Source organism: Cnephaeus nilssonii (assembly GCF_951640355.1).
Source record: "Cnephaeus nilssonii genome assembly, chromosome: 3".
NCBI classification, from domain to species: domain Eukaryota; kingdom Metazoa; phylum Chordata; class Mammalia; order Chiroptera; family Vespertilionidae; genus Cnephaeus; species Cnephaeus nilssonii.
The window spans coordinates 19,429,868-19,447,041 of NC_137074.1; the positions used below are offsets into that span (position 1 = coordinate 19,429,868).

A 17,174-nucleotide genomic window follows, 5' to 3' on the forward strand; every position below is an offset into this window, starting at 1 on the left:
TTTATAAGCAGAAAAAGTGGTCCATGTGCCTAGACCTGAGACCCTGGGCAGAGATCCTATTCCAGTCACAAGGGCTGGAGCTGGGGGCCTGCTTAGCCTGGGCCAGGGACTGGGCTTATATGCTTTTGCCGTTATCCTACAATCAGATTATAGGGTTCTCTTAACATCTTCGAAAACTAATTTTGACTTATGTGAGCAATATATAACACATTCTCCATGTGAAAAGGAATTTAAACATTTCAGATAAGACGAAAGTCTTTTTGATAGCATATCTGCCATGTTAATCCTTTTCCCTCCTCTGTAGGTAACGCTGTTCTCAATTTGGTAACAGCCTCATCCAAATCCACGTGTATATACATTTAAAGAAAAAAGTAAACATTGCGTGTCTTACATAAAGAATATGCTTTACAGATTTTATAACTTGCTTTTTCTCTGAACCATGTGTCTCACAAACCAGTTTATGGCTATCCTTGATCTCCAGTGTTCTTTCTAACTGCTGTGTTCTTCTATAGGATGGATATGCGTTTTGTCATCTTTCCTTGGGGGGGGGGGGTGGTGGCGGGGTTATGCATGCTTTGAGAATCTAATAAAAGCTATGAGCCCTGCACCTTCTCTTTAGAAAAATGCACACACAAGTATACGTGTACATATCTGTTTATCATTTTTGTTTTTTCATTTCCGTTTGAGGGCAGCTTTTTCTCATGGCTGTCTCCAAATACTGGGAGCACCTCACTGTTGCTCTGAATGCACTGAGTGCAGTTTTCATGTTGTTCATATTGCTCAGAAGTGTTTCTCGTTCTGAACTTTAGCACTGATGGAACTTGAACTGTGTAACCCCATCTGAACAATATACACAGGTTGAGGGAAACAAACACCACTCTGGTTGGAGCTGAGTAATTAAAGAACAATTGAACGGTAGATATGCCAATATTTATGTTATTGATTCTCAGGAACGAACAATGGGATGTGAAAAGGTAGAGGTGTGTGCACCAGGCCCTGAGGCGAGGCAGAGAGCAGAGGACACAGGTGCTCCAGGAAAGTGGGAGGTGATGAGCACTGGGACTTTAATTTTGGTTGGCATAACTACAAAAGGAGCGTTTCAGCCAGGAATCCAGCCAGGGGGCCTAGACAAAGAGGGTCTTATTATTTCATTGAGCAGAAAACCAACGAGAGAGATTCCTTCCTTCATCTAGTGTTTGGGGAGGGCCTGCTCTACGCCAGGCCCTGTCCTAGACACTGGTGATGGCGCGCGCGCGCGCACACACACACACACACACACACACACACACACTCCACCTTGCTTTCATGTCCTTACAGACACCCTGCACAGCAAGACAGACATCAGACAATAAAGGCAGAATTGCAGCTGTGTTAATGCCACGAAGGACATGTTTGTGCTGCTCCAAGAGCCCTTTCGGGAGAGCACCTGTCTGGGCAAGGTGCTGTCAGTCAAGGGAAGATGGCAAAGGAGGTGACGAGAGCTGCCATCTGAGGAGTGCCCAGATAGGTGTCTGGGCAAGGTTGGGGCGGGGTGTGGGGTGTGGGGGTGCAGGCACGGTGGAGGAGTCCCAGGCAGAGAGAACCTCATGTACGTGGGCCCTTGGGGTGATGGTGGGTAAGAGGAGTTAGAATGAAGTCAGTGCAGTTGGAGTTTCTTGAGCTACTTTGTAGGCTCCTCCTCCTTCCTCTGATCTCTAATGTTGGGGGGTCCCGGGCTCCGTCCTTGGGCCTCTGCTCTTGTCTGCACTCACTTGGTGATCTCTTCCAATCTTGTGGCTTTAACTACATCGTGTGCCCTGATGACTTCCAAGTTTCTGTCTCTAGAACTTCAGGTAAGGATATCCAACTTCTTTTCTGGTATCTAAGAGGCATCTCCAAGTTAACCTGTCCCAAAAGTGTGCTTCTGGTCACGCCCTTCTCTCCCACCCTAACCTGCTTCTCCCACAATGGCCTTTATTTCTTCTCAACAAATAGCTCTATTTCTCCAGTTGCAGAGGTCAAAAACCTTGGAGCCATTCCTCACGCTCCTCTTTCTCCCATAACCTACTTTCAATTAGGTGCAAAGCCTGCTGCCTTTACCTCAGCACAGAGCTGCTCTGCGCTGCCCCCCTGTCCAATGCACAAGTGGATTGATTACCTGGTTGCTTCCCTGCTCAACCACTTGCATCTGCCTGTGTCCCTTTTAGTCACTTCTCCAAGTAGCACCTATCTATAATAATAAAAGCATAATATGCTAATTAGACAGGACGTCCTTCCAGGACGAAGCCAGGGCTGCGAGGGAAGCCCAGGTCCCGGGTGCCGGAGGGAAGCTGGTGCCAGCAGCTGAGGGACGGAAGGCCTACTCTTGCACGAATTTCGTGCATCAGGCCTCTAGTATAATTACATTGTTGGATTTGTGCCCTGTTAAAATATACGGAGATACTGTCTCTTTGTTCTGAACCCTCAAGTGATTTCTCCTCCACTCATGGTAAAGGCCAGGTCTTATTGTGACCTGGAGGAACAGGGGCTGTGTGATCTGGCTCCTGGTTATCTTTCTGGACTCATCTCCTGCTTTTTTGCCTTGCTTATTGCTAGTCACACTGTTGTCCCTCAGATACAAGATGTACTCTGCCTCAGGGCCTTTGCATTTGCTGTCTCCTCAGCTTACAGTAGCTCTCCTTTTAGACAGCCCCCTGTCTCTCTCCCTGACAGCCCCCTCCCCCAACATGTCCCATCCTCTCTGTGGCACTTATCCCTCCTACCTACTGTGGGATTTACTTCTTTTGTTAATTGTACATCTACTCCCACTGGAATAAAAGCCGCATGAAGGCAGAGATTTTTGTCCATTTTGGTTCCTGTTGTATCCCTAACACATGACATAGTGCCTGACTTCAGGAGGCTTGCGGTAAATATTTGATGAATTTACGAATGAATGTATGAACGAACAGATGCAAAAACCTAATCCCGTAAGTGGAAATAACAGAAAGCTACTCAGCAGTGAAAGCAGCCAGAAAGTTTTCTAGTTCAGGGCCATTTCTAGTTCAGGGCTGTTTTTAATTTTTATTTCAAAAGAAAAATTCTTGGTGGTTGTTTGGCCACGTCCAGGGTTTAATAGATGTCTTTGAAACATCGGGGAACTGGCATCGTCACAGTTTAGAAAACTATGTTCGCGCATCGTAGGCATTTGCATACTATGAAATCACTTTAAATGATAGCCTCTATCCCCACTTGGGGTTTCTCTTGGGGACTTGGCTGGGTGCATTCTGTAGGCATACAAGGTAATTAGGTAAAAGGAGAGAAGACTCAGTTACTGTGAGAGGTTCTGAATACCTGTGGGGGAAGGCTCTTGACTCTTGAGCTTTGGATTGTAGACATCATCTATCCCATTCTTCTATTTGTCTTTCTGACCTTCAGATGTCCCCCCATGGGGTCTTGTCCCTTGGTCCAAGGATGGTGCTGTTTCTCCGGGCCACAGCCACACAGTGGTTTGTTTGCATAATGACTGGAAAAGTCACCACCTTCAAAATTACTGTTGAATTTTTAAATATGGAACTAATGCTGAAAAATTTGTTTGTCAAATTTTGTTGATTTATCCCGACTACGTATAAGCTGTTGATTTTCTACCTGATTAGTCTGCACTCTGATGTCTTAAGATGATTAAGGTTTTTATTATTTGTGCACCTGTTACTGGAGGAGGTAAGGGCTATAGAGCCCAGGACAGCTTCTGCAGAAGGAAGTGTTGTTGCCAGTGAAAGGAAATTGCAGATTATTTTCCCCTTTGGTGTAGGAGATAAACTCTGCCACCCCGCCAACTGCAATAACACAGAAATTGGAGCAGTTCCCGTGTTGGGTGGCAGGAAACCCCGCTTCTGGTAGTGATGTACAAAGGACTATGGTTGTTGTCTGCTCAGCTGAGCAACAGGGAGCCCTGCTAGCCACCTGGGTTCAAGGTCTCCGTGTGAGCAGGCAGGTCAGTGGCTGACTTGCAGGAGAGCTGTAGCTCTGGCACCTGCCACTGGGGCACCCTTATATTAATCAAACCAATTGTTAAATGTAGTTAAATGATGGGCCAGATATTGGCAGAGGCCTCACTGTGTGCCAGTGAATGTACTCGATTCTTTCACTGCAGTTTATGTAGTCCTTGTGACAAGACCACGAGGGCAAGCACTGTTTCTCTACGTACGTTAGTACTTGATACCCAGGCAGCTGAGATTCTGAGATGTTAACTAGGGCTGCTTGCTTACTGTTTTTATAAGGGCCTTGATATTACCTGGAAGAGCAGGAACCCTATTTCCGTGTGATGACTTGGCCAGTGTTGTGACTCAGTGACCATCTGCCTGTTGGCTCTCTTCCCATGAATTGGCTTACTTTTCCTCTTTACTATGTCTGTCTTTTCTCCTGAAAGCTCCTGCAGACTTGGCGTTTCTGAGTCCTCCTAACTTGGACTTGAGTCCACTCCTACTCCACCTCACGCTGTCCTTTCAGCTTTCATATATAATGAACCAGTTTAGTTTCTTGAGAGCCATGTTGGATCATATTGGCTCAGCCGCTTTCCCTCTGATAATAGGTCACTTCCTTGTCATTTGGCCAGCTGCCTAACTAGCTCTATTCCAATCAGCTTTGGCCTCCATGATGCATTGTGGTGTGAAATGTGGCCACTTTGGGCTACTTCTTTTGCAGAGAACAGCTTTTCTTGCAGGTGTCTGTGAGAGTGTTAAGTGACAAGACTGATGTATCTTGTATAAATTCACACACGGAGGAGTTGACATTGCAGCCGTGGTCCATATCAGTGATCTAACATAATGCGAAATACATTTTACCTTGTAACCAGTATGTGTGTCTGTGTGAGTGCATGTGTGCAGGTGGGTATATTTGTGTATCCCGAACAAAAGTTTGACAAAGCAGAAGTTACCTTTAATGCATGCAGTATACTGTGGTATTTTCTATTTTATCCTCCTGTTTTGTTACATTTAAATAGATGAAGATCAGGGATTTATGGACTTTATCTTGCCGTTTACTAAGAGCTTAGAACTTGTAATTTGAAAAACCCTGGTCTCTGACTCCAAAATGCATCACTGAATTATAGGGGGCAAACAAAACAAGCCTAAAACCTAAGACCTGTACTGCAGGATTTTAGAAGCCCGTTTAGAGGACAACAGAAATGACATGTCTAAATGATGTTTTTGAAAGAATGTAGGACAAATTGTCAAATGAATGACACAGACATCAGAAAACAGTTAAAGAACAGGATACTTCTCTCTAGAAAGTGTGACCAAAACTAGAGGGGCTGGTTGGACAGAAGAGTGGGAAATAAAAGCAGTAGAAGTATACCATATGGCTTGAATGACATCTGATATATAGGTAAACAGAATGCTAATTCTGTTTCGATTTCTCAGATCTCCTCCATACAGTAAGATAATTCCCGTCGGGTGAAACCATTGCATGCTTTGTAAATCCTACGTAAAACATCAGTTCACTTTATTGCTCATTTTTCTAGACTAGTTCTTTCTTAGGTTAGATTTTTACTGCAAATATAAGAAATTAACTTCAGGGTCAGTGTTGGTCTAAGACTCAGTGGTCGGCAAACTCATTAGTCAACAGAGCCAAATATCAACAGTACAACGATTGAAATTTCTTTTGAGAGCCAAATTTTTTTAAACTCAAACTTCTTCTAACGCCACTTCTTCAAAATAGACTCGCCCAGGCCGTGGTATTTTGTGGAAGAGCCGCACTCAAGGGGCCAAAGAGCCGCATGTGGCTCGCGAGCCGCGGTTTGCCGACCACTGGTCTAAGTAACTTACTGTTTTGGAATTGTTCATCCTGTCCATCTGCCACTTGGCAAAAATAACCAACAAAAATAGAACAGCATTTACCCTGTTGGCATCACCTTTACCAACGGGTGTTCTCCTCTGCAGAGGAGCCCGTCAGACCTGCCTTTGCCAGCCCTCCTTGACTCACGCCTTCGCTATGTGTCCATGGCGTCATTCCCAGTGACGCCGACTGCAGCCCAGGCCTCCTCCCCTCGCTCTCACACTTGCACACCTGCCTGTCATCACTCGCTTTCAGCACTGCCTCATAGCCACTGCATGGTTTGGACTTGACTGGGATCTTTCTTTTTTACTCCCTCCCTTTGCCTTACTCTGTTTCTTTTTTCTGCTGGTGGTCCCCTCTCATTTCTCTAGCTCTCCTTGTGGGCAACAACAGAGAAATGCAGGTACTGTTGGCAGCCTTAACGATTTTCGTTTGCCTGCCCTACTTGTTTTATTTCTTTTTTGAGAGTGGACTTTGAAACCTATTTTAGTTTTTATTTAAAATGAAGATCTAGGCCTTGGCCGGGTCACTCAGTTGGTGAGAGTGTCATCCCGATCTGCCAGGGTTGCGGGTTTGAGCCCTGATCAGGGCACATACAAGAATCAGCCAATGAATGCATAAATAAGTGGAACAACAAATTGATGTTTCTCTTGCTCCCTTCCTCTTTCTCTAAAAATCTATAAAAAAATAAGTATGAGAATATTCTATAAAAATTTTTTTAAAAATAAAAATTATGCGTTAAAACCAAGGCATGTTCATTATAGAAAAATCAAAAAGGATCAATAGAAAAAGATAACAAAGTAAAAATTAGTCGACGTTTTGTATATAAGAGACCATTTTTTTAAAAGGTGAAATTGAATTTTTCTTTTCTTTTGAGCAAAACTATCAATAATAAAATCATATTGTCTTGATACCCATATTTTCCCTTTGTGTTCTAAATATCTTTTTTTGTGTTATTAAACCTGCTGTTTGGTAACCCATTATTTTTCTCTTAACAATGCTGTGAATGACTTTCCGCATCATTAAACTTTCTTCCACAACAACCTTTTGAATTGGCCTATATTGTGTTTCATCAGATAGGTGGATGTTTAGTTCTTTTAACCATTTCCTCATTGTTAGTCATTAGTTTGTTTCTGATTTTTCAATTAAAAAATTCAAAGTTTAAAGCTGATTAAGTTCTTTAAAATAATTAATTTTGAATTACAGAAGTAATACAAATACATTGTCCTTATTACAAAATTAAGCATAACAGTTCAGACCAAAATCTGCTTTGATTTTATCACCATTCCCAACCCCCCCCCCCCCCGCTCCCCCCGCCCGCACACACACAGTTAGTCTTGGTCTGCTCCTCAGTATTTTATTAAATTTTGCACTTTGTAAACCTGCTCATCCTTTTATTAAATAATTTTGTAAATTGCCCTTTTCCCCTAGCATAATTTTCCCTTTCATCCTTCCTACTTCTGTGTCATTAGCTTTTCAAGTGTGTTTTTTAGCGTCTTTTTCTCCTCTTAACTGTTGAGAGGTGAAGAACTTCATCTCTTGCTCACCTGGAGGATAGAGAATGAATACATTTGGGTCTATGCTCAGTGCCCACAGGGGAATGGAGGCTAGCTAGTAAGAGCCACAAGTCAAAGGGAAGCATTCCTTTATACTGGGAGAAATGTCAGGATTAAGTAACACGTGAAATCACCAGGCCACCCCACCGACAGCTTAGCTTTCACTGCAGCGGAAGCTAGGAATCCAGTGAGAGGTGAGGTTTCCGGGGCATCCAGTGGGAGGATCTCAGTTTAGGGGGAAGAGTAGCTGCAGATCCCAATTCCGAGAAATTCAGAAGTGTTCCAGAAGGCGGTGTGCTGCCCGGGTTAAGAGCTCAGCCTTGGAAGGCAACCAGGCAGGCTTGGGGTTGAATCCCAGCCCTGCCCCTTCACTAGGGCCAATGGCTTCACTTTTCTGATGCTATGATCTTCCTTGCAGGGTTGTCATAAGGTTTAGGAGTGTTATGGGGGGTGCCCTCTGTGTCCCCACATGTTGCCAGTGGAAGTGGAATTCTTGTGATGTCACAAGGAAAGGAATTTTCTGAGACTCGCACAGGAGAAGGAGTGGTAGTTATTTGCATGGAATTAAACCCTTGTCTTTTCAAGGTACCATTTCCCTCTGTCCGGCCATGGGAAAAGTCCAATCTTGTCTTCAGCAGAGCTAGAGTTAAGACACCCTCCAGAGTCTCTGCTCCATATTTAAGCACAGTCCATTCCAGTATCTGGCCAGCTTAGCTGTGTTCCCAGCTGCAATCCATTGCGTGTGGGTCCACATGGCCATGGGCCAGGGGTCTGCTAAGGCCACATGGCGAGCTAGCGCATGGGTGAGTGTGGGTCACAGAGCAAGGGAGTGCAAGAGCAAGCGAGAGAGAGGATTCTTTGTCTAGGGCGTATGTACTCCTAAATTTTTGTGGGTTTGCATTGGGGCCCACCCTCCTAGCCAATGATCTTTGTTCCCAGGCTAGAGTGACAGGAAAGCACCTCCCCAGTGTCACCCCGACTTCACTGTGCATACACCTACCTTCCTCTTTATTGGACCCCTTCCCCCAGTGATTGTAGGTAATGGCATGGTGGTGTCCTTGGGAGTGTGAAGTTGCAGCTCCCTGGTGAAGCTGCCCAGGTGACCGTGCTTTAATACCTGGCCTTCCCTTCGCTCTCTTTCCGTTTTTAATATGAGCTGGCTAATTATGATGATGACCGAAGTTACAAGGTTCTGGTGCATGGCAAGCATGTGATATAAAGGTAGTCTGAGAAATGGAAGAAGGAGCAACTAGAGCTTTGAATCAGGAATTGGCTCGATGTGGGTAGCTAGTTCACCGGGCTGGCTGCAATGGAGTGATGCACACTTATCTCCTAAATCGTACAGAGCGCAGCAGTTTATTTTGGTACATTTCATTACCTATCTGTTTGTGGTTTGTACTCTCAGCCTCATATCTGTACTGAAATAATTTGAGTTCATTCAAGAATCTTGGCTCTGTCTATAGAGGGTGACTCAGGCCACAGAGGAGCAAACGCCTCAAGCCCTGGCCTGCCTTACTGAGTTTGCTGTCATTTTAGTAGACCTGAGGTGCCCTGGGCAGTGTGGAGAGAAGAACTGAGCGGCTTGCTGTTTCTTGAGAACCAAGAATTTGGGTGAGGACTATAGAATTTTGGTGAGGACTATCGAGTTTGGGTGAAGATTATAGAATTTGGGTGAGGTCTATAGAATTTTGGTGAGGTCTATAGAATTTGGGTGAGGATTATAGAATTTGGGTGAGGGTTATAGAATTAAGGTCAACAATAGTAGATCAGCGAGCAGATCTGTGTTTTGAACAAATGAGTTAGGAGGTCCCTGGCATGTTACTTGATATATTTTCAAACTAACAAATGATTTTATTAAATGAGCCATTGTCTTCTAACTCTCTACCTCCCTAAAATTTTGACGCCATCTCGACCTCATTTATCTGATTTTTGGTTATTTAGGTCTCTAGCCCTTTGAGATGGATGTTGTGTGGCAGCTCTTAGCTTAGGTAGAGATAGCTCAGGACCTTTCTCCGTGGGTAACGTGGGGCTGGAGAGAGCCTTAAGGGGCCTGGCTACGGACATGATCTCTGGACCCTGGCAGATTTTTTGGTTTAGGAACTTCAAACATACTCTCAAAGAGATGCTGTTCCCATGCTAAGTACCATGAAAGAACTGTAGCTCATTTGTAATTCAGGGGCTATTTGGGTTGTGTTAAGTTTGTAGAAAAGACCTGAGAGAGATTGTGTCCTGTGGTTTAATTCTACTTTGCAATTCATTCCCTTCCCACATGAGCTTTTAAGAACAGAAGCTGGTGAATAGGGAATCACCAAGAGGCAGGAATAACCAGCTGATTTTCACCAAGTGGGGCAACTCTGGCCAAGTATAAAGGTCTCAACTCAGATGGGTATTCAACCTACATTCGTGTTTTATGGAGCCCGAGTGATCTTGGGTCATAAATTTCTGATCTAATTTTTCACTGTCCATCTCTGACAGTCAGTCTTTTGCGACCCTTCCATCTGGTTTCCCTAGCTGGTGGGGGAAAATAGGAGGCATGTGCACTCATCTTACCTACAAACAGTATCAAGACTTGGGGGGCCCGAGAATATATTCCTATTTACCCCATAGAAATAGTGATCTGGTTGACCGAGAGACTGGGATTGCTAATTTTGGCTCCTGCACAGAATCTGCTATGTCCTGGACACAGGCTCAGTGTGTACAAATGGCAACATTGGGGCTCTATTTGGGGCTTAGAGAACTTGGCTCGTAACCTGTTCCAGTGAGTGGAGTGAAAAGCCAAGGGATATTGCACAAAGGTTATGGATTTCCTGCCACCGTTCTGTGAAGTCGCCTGTAACTGGTTGAGTGCAGGATGGAATCTCTGCTTAAAGCCTCCCTGTTCCTTCGTAGGAGAGTCATCTGAGTATGTCACACTTACAAGTTGTCAAGAATACTGGCATGGGTTTTAAATGGAGCATCAAATAATTAACTTTGGGGCCTATACTTTAGGCAGTTTGGTCTTTTCTAAATTTCAGTATTTTGGGTCTAACTAGACATGCATGAAGTGTCTTGTACTGTTTTTTATTAGTTTCAGCTAATTGTTCATTTCCTTCTCATTTGGACACGGAATATGTATCCGTTACAAAGATCATGGGTGAAGAATTTCAATACCAATTACAGCAGGAAAAATCTACGAGTTTAAAGCTATTATAACATTACTGAGTTCTCTGAGTTTATTATCTGGTTAAGCCACATACACATATTCATATTTGTTAACTTAGTTCAGAATTGTGGTCTTGGGCTATAATTCTGTTGCATTATTTGAATTCCACTTAAAATGTTGAAGATACTGACCTGCATTCATACTTTCTCCTAAGAGTCTAGAACCTGCCACGGCAAGAACGGAACAGTCTTGTGAATTGCTTAGATTACACAAACTCAAGAACCCCAAATTGAATCCAATTGTTAGTGTTTCATTAAACTATTTTCACAATTCTCCTTACTGATTACATAGTTGAATAAAAAATTTAAACCAGGCCAAGACAGTGAGGAATAAGTAAGTCCCAGGGAGGTCGGAAGAGACCTTTAAAGGAAGTGTTGCTTTGACTACGTGTTCCATTTGTACTCAGCCAGAGCTACCAACATGAAACAGTATTTTTAACCCTTTGCACTCGCTTGCTTTTTTCATCGAGCTGCTACCGATGCTAACCGTGTCGAGTCACACTCGACATCAGAGTGCAAAAGGTTTTAAAATAAAAAAGGAGCCTGTACAATTAAAATTTTTCATTTTAGATAGCAAAATAGCAGTTTTAGAAGCTTGTATATATATATTTTTTTCTTTTCTGCATGTGGAAACAAGGGGAACAATAGGAGAAATGTGATAAACATAATATTTTAGCAAAAATGTACAAACTGCAAAAAGCATATAAAGTTTAAACTATAGGTATAAATATATCCTTTACCAGATTTATTTTTCTAAGCACCCCCCTGCCCCCCCAAAAGAAGTCTGGGCCCACCAGTGATTTTACTTAAGTTCACTGACAAGGTCACTGTTTTTGAATTAGAAAATGTCCAGAGGTATTTACTATTAAAAACTTGCCACGCATTCTTCCTTCTTTTTTCCTGCTTGCTATTTGCCCCTATTTCTCATTCTCCTCTAATTTTCTCTTCTCTTCCTTCCGCCAGCCTTTGTGGGGCCCTCTTTTTATATCCCTCTCTCCCCCTCTTCCTCTGGTTTCATTTCTCCAGCCTCCTCAGTCCCTGAATCATCTTGCCTGCTCTCCACCGTCCACCTGCAGGCACCTGTTCTCAGGGACTCCTTAATGTAGGGCTCCCTGTGGAAGGAGGGCTCAGGTGGACAAAATGCTCCTTCTTGCTCTGGAGGAAGAAGCTGTCCCGCCCGGCCTGTCAGGGTTCTAAGGGGCTGAGACGGAAGGACAGGCCCTGGAGCCGTGGTGTGGCTGCCAGCCCGGAGGAACTGGTTTGTCATAATTCCCCAGAGCAAACTTTCGGGCTCCTCACATGTATCCCACTTCAGTTTTCTTATGACCTAATAGTGCTTCCTGGAATCTTTTTTTTTCTCTCTCTGACACAGTAGTTTTGTACAGGTTGCTGGTTTCTAACTGATGACCTTTAGGTTAAAGGAATATGTCATCATTTAAAACTACCTTCTCTTCCCCCTCAGAAAGCAGCTACTTTTAGCTGGGGAATTTGTTTTATTTTTACGGTCAGCTGAAGTACTCTTAATCCCTCCGTAAACTCGGTGTCATCTGTCTAGGTCTCTAAGCCCACAGGTTTCCTTCTCTTCCCCTGAAGATTTCCGGGTCCGTGAACTCGTCAGTCCTTTTGGATGAAGATGTGAATGGCCTGGAAATTCTTGCTGATGACCTCACCTGCAGAGATTGTGGGCATGGAGCCTGGATGTTCATCTGCCAGGACTCCGTGTCAGGCAGGAAATCCTGTGAAATTCTTGTTCAGGGTTAACCAAATGGGAGAGGCTCTGAGCAGTTTCATTCTGGCCATCTCCTCCCTTATTCAAGTGTCTGAAGGGGCCTTTTTAGGCATGAATTCTTGCTGATACGCTGACCCAGGGTCAGGATGGTGGATGCAATGAAACACATGGAGACTTGGTACAGAGACCTGGCATTAGAAGGGGTCTTGCCCAACCCTAGAAAAGGGTGGTGGAAAGGGGTCCCTAACCCTCATGCTATCATGATTAAGAGCATGAGCCCTGGAGTTGGACAGGCATGGGTGCGGATTCCGGCTTTGCTCCCTATTTAGCTTGTCTGATCTTGGATCCCCAGCCTCAGTTGTTATCCTCATCTGTGAAATGGGGATAAGAATAGTATCAACTTTCTAGAGTTTTTATGAGGGTTCAGTGGGAAAACAGGTGTAAAATGTTTCGCACATTTCCTGGCATATGGTAAATGTTCAGTAAATGGCTGCTCATTTTAATATTAATTTGGGACTGTATTTTTATACTGCTTCCCAACTTTTTCCAAAAATTAAAGACAGTAGCATGTGGTTGTCTTGGTTTCCATGACAACACAGTGTAGAGAGCCGTCTTCACACGACGATATGTATCACACCCCAGGAATTCATGGACACCGTGGGAGGTGGACAGGAAGCATTTGAAGGTTACCGTTTTCCAGATCCTCAACTTCTAGTTCTTCTCCGTTCTCAAACTGAGACTGCACCTGCAGTTAAAGGGTTACCCACGTCTTTTCTCCCAGCCTCTCCTTTCACATTTGCCCTTTTGCCATTTTACTAAAGCAAGGCATCCCTCTTGCCCATCTCAACTCTTACTACAGTAAAATAAAAGGGGGTCAATGTGAAATATTTTCAGTGAAGCCTCCTTTAACTAAGCCACCATAAGCCCCTCCATCTTTCTAAGAGTTGCATCCTCAGTAACATGTTACTCTTAAGGCTTAGTGCATTAAAATTGGAAGTAATTATGTTGTTTTGATCATACGCTATTAATGATATTTGTGGTGGTTATGTAATCCACAAAAAAAATCTCTTTTATACTCAACGCTAAATGGTTACAGGGAATTTTAGAAAATTATTTTTTTTTAATTATACTTTTGCTTTCAGGTATACTAGCGTGACTAATAAGATACCCGAACACACAGGATTACTAGGTTACATTAGGAAATTTTGGGGGGAAATTGACATAGAAATGTGATTTCAGGGAGAAAGAAGACGAGTGTAAAATCTCCAAGGGAAGCTTATTTACTTTTAAATGGATGATGGTGGCTATCAGATAGTTATGGCTTTTATATTCCATTGAATACATTTAAAAGACCACAGTAGCACACATTTAAAATGTCTAGATTGACAATTAGCAGTAAAATACATCTTTAAAATTATTTAATTTAGGATAAAAATATGAGACGTGAACTTAAAAGTAGGTCTAGCTCAGCTGGTGTGGCTCAGGATCCAAGATTTCACCAGTTCAGTTCCTGATCAGGGCACATGCCCAGGTTGCAGGCTTGATCCCCAGCCCCAGTAGAGGCCATGCAGGAGGCAGCTTTCTCATCGATGTTTCTATCTCTCTATCCCTCTCCCTTCCTCTCTAAAAATTAATAAAAAAATACTTTAAAAATACGTTTTTAAATTTAATTTTGTTGTTTTCCATCACCACTTATCCCCCCATACCTTCTTCCACCTCCACCCACTCCCTTACCCCCTGCAATTTGAGAAGGTGTGAGACTCCAAAAATTCACATGTACTGAATTCATCATTTTGCATAAATTTCTCTTAATTCATTTTTGAAAGGCATAAAGTTATGCCTTACATAAAACAGTCATTAAAGTGAATGAACTAAAAACTCTTTTTCTCCCCCACCAGGTGAAAAGAAATGGATTATCTCAGACAGTTAGCCAGGAGGAAAGAAAGAGACAAGAGGTATGTTTTCTACCAGCAGATGCTTTAGAGCTTGGGTGGGGAACGTCTGGCCGGAGAGCCGTATAAGGCCCGCAAAAAACATTTGGTCTGGCCCTGTCAAGGCGTTAGGGGTGACTTAATTAAATGTTTGACCAAATACAGTGGGCTGATTTTTAAGTTGATAATTTTGTATGGCCCGTGAATGATGTTATCAATATTCAAATGGCCCTTGGCAGACAAAAGGCTCCCCACCCCTGCTTTAGAGCTCTGAAGTGTGCGTGTGCTTCCACCCACTGTGTGCACTTGCTCAAGTGCTTTCCTTTGCAAAGGTATGAAATGAATACAGGCATGGAGGGAATAAAATTATAGAACACATGTAATCATTGTCAAATGAAACTGCACATAAGCTCCCAGGAAAGAATATTTTAAAATATCCCGACGTTAACTTAAAAACAAAGCACCTGTCCCAGGTATTTAAACTGGAATGAAAAAGGACGTTAGTGAAAAAACTGGTGAAATCTGAATAAAGTATGTACATTTGTCTGTAGACTAAATGTAACGTACCCTGGTTATGTGATGTACCCTGGCTAGGGGAAGCTGGGTGAAGGAACACAGGAACTCCGAGCCCCCTTTCCGATATTTCTGTAAATCTAAAATTATACCAAAATAAAACTTTACTTAATAAAAAAATAAAACATAACAACAGGGTTTCACAACTTGAAGTTTAAATAACTGCAGTTTAAGAAAATTGCTTGTTCTGATAATACTGTGAAGGTCTCAAAGCATTTTCCACCTGTCTTATGCATATTTATATAAGTTTATGCATATATATGCATATGAATTAATCTTACAAAGGTCATGTTGTATCCTTATGTCATTGGCATGGAGTAATACAATAATATAAGGACACATTATGTTGCCATTTTTTAAAGTTATAACATTGGTATAACCATCACTGAGAATTAAATTATATTTATAATTTTTCTTCATTTTTTAAAAAGTAAAGAAAATAAGACTTTCAATAACGTAGAAGTTCTGTATTCTCATTCTCAGTCCTATACCTTTATTCTCAACCCCAGAGGCAACTGTAATTATGAATTAATGTATAACTATCCAATCAGTATTTTTAAATTGGTATTTTTAAATGTGTTCTATAGATTTATATGCATGTACTGGTGTGTGTGTGTGTTAAAACATAGATAAATGATATGATTCTGAACATACTTTTGGTTACTTTTTACATTCAACATTGTTTTTGAGATTTATCAATGTTAATGTATATTAATCTAGATCACTCATTCAGACCACCTTTTTTTCTTTTTTTGTTAATCCTCACCCGAGGATATTTTTCCGTTGATTTTTAGAGAGAGTGGAAGGGAGAGGGAGATACAGAGAGAAACATCAATGTGCGAGAGACACATCGATTGGCTGTCTCCTGCACGCACCCCGACCACAGCCAGGGAACCTGCAACCAAGGTACACGCCCTTTACTGGAATCGAACCCGGGACCCTTCAGTCTGAGGGCCAATACTCTATCCACTGAGCCAAACCGGTTAGGGCAGACCACCTTTTTAAAAAATATATTTTTATTTATTTCAGAGAGGCAGGGAGTGGGAGAGAGATATACAAACATCAGTGGTGAGAGAGAATCAGTGATTGGCTGCCTTCTGCATGCCCTGCACTGGGCAACTGAGTCCACAGCCCAGGTTATGTGCCCTGACTGGGAATCAAACCGTCACCTCCTGGTTCATAGGTCGACGCTTAACCACTGAGCTACGCTGGCCGGGCAGTACCACCTTTTTAAAATCTGTTTTCCAAATGATGGACCGTAGGTCACATGGTTTTTTCCTTTATTGTTAGCATTGTGGTATAAACAATGTTTCTCTTTACCTGTGGACAAATTCAAGATCTTCTCCAGAGTCCTAATTCTATTTGAACATTTCTGTTCTTTTAATCTTTTTCTATTGGAAGCTATTCTATTTTCCTTATATTTTGAAAATATTTATTCAGATTTGCGATATGAAAAAAGTTGTGACAGCAGCTACTCTACCTTTATGGTTTCTTTCTATTCCTATGTAGCTGTTTTTAGCAGGGGTAACCTGATTTGCTTTTAAGTAGTTAATGGCTCTGTTGCACGTGTTTTAACAATTAAATTAACCCTATTATATGCAATTACCACTTATTCATCTTTTCCTGTGATCTATTCTGTATAGTTCATTATATATTTTTGTTCAGATCTTCATATTTTGGATTTGATTATAAAAGTCTTTAGTTTTTAAAATATTTTAAGTCATATCCATCAACAACCTGAAATCCCTTAGTTTTGACTAGAAAGTGACAATTTTCTTTAGTTGGCATTGCACTTCCTGGGGATAATAATATTGATTGACTGATCATTGTGTTATAGAATTTCATAAGAAACAGGTTCAGTGAGACGCTTAATGTGCTTTCTCTTTACTCTTTAGAATGTTATATCACTTAAATCCCTGGGCACAACCAAGGCTATTGAAGTACATTGAAGTAAGACTTCCCTAAAAGCTTATGGATGCTGAAAAGAGAGATGCATATTGAGATTGGCACCACTAATCTGACTTGCAAATATGGCCCACCCACCAGTAGCCAGGCCTCTACCTGCCGAGCCTGCCCTGCTCCCACCCAGCCTTAGCAGCAGCACAGGGCGTCCTGGGAAGAATCTTCTGAGCAAGGGCTTGCAGGGAGGAGCCCTGGAGGGCAAGGTGATGATGGCAGTGTTACTAGGGAAGTCTCCAGGAAGGATGTGAATCTCAGGATGTCCACCATCCCTCCCTGAGGAGGAATTTCCCCTGTGTTGCCATTCTTGGAGGAGCTGAAGTTGATTTTGTTAAGGGGCTAGATGAATTCCTTACCTAGGGCACTGATGTCCATCCACCTATGTGGGTTGGCATTTCATCATGAATGAATGCTTATCAGGAAAACCACTGTGTG

At 42.5% G+C, this 17,174-nt stretch overlaps 1 protein-coding gene across 1 annotated transcript in view; it reads left to right on the forward strand.

The window, feature by feature from the left end:
- The window catches only part of ARHGEF26 (Rho guanine nucleotide exchange factor 26), a 114,928-nt gene that overhangs the window by 13,535 nt on the left and 84,219 nt on the right, over positions 1-17,174 (forward strand). The window contains exon 4 of the mRNA XM_079766246.1: positions 14,175-14,231. Within this exon, the coding sequence (XP_079622372.1) occupies positions 14,175-14,231 (57 nt within the window). The remainder of the gene's footprint in view (positions 1-14,174; positions 14,232-17,174) is intronic.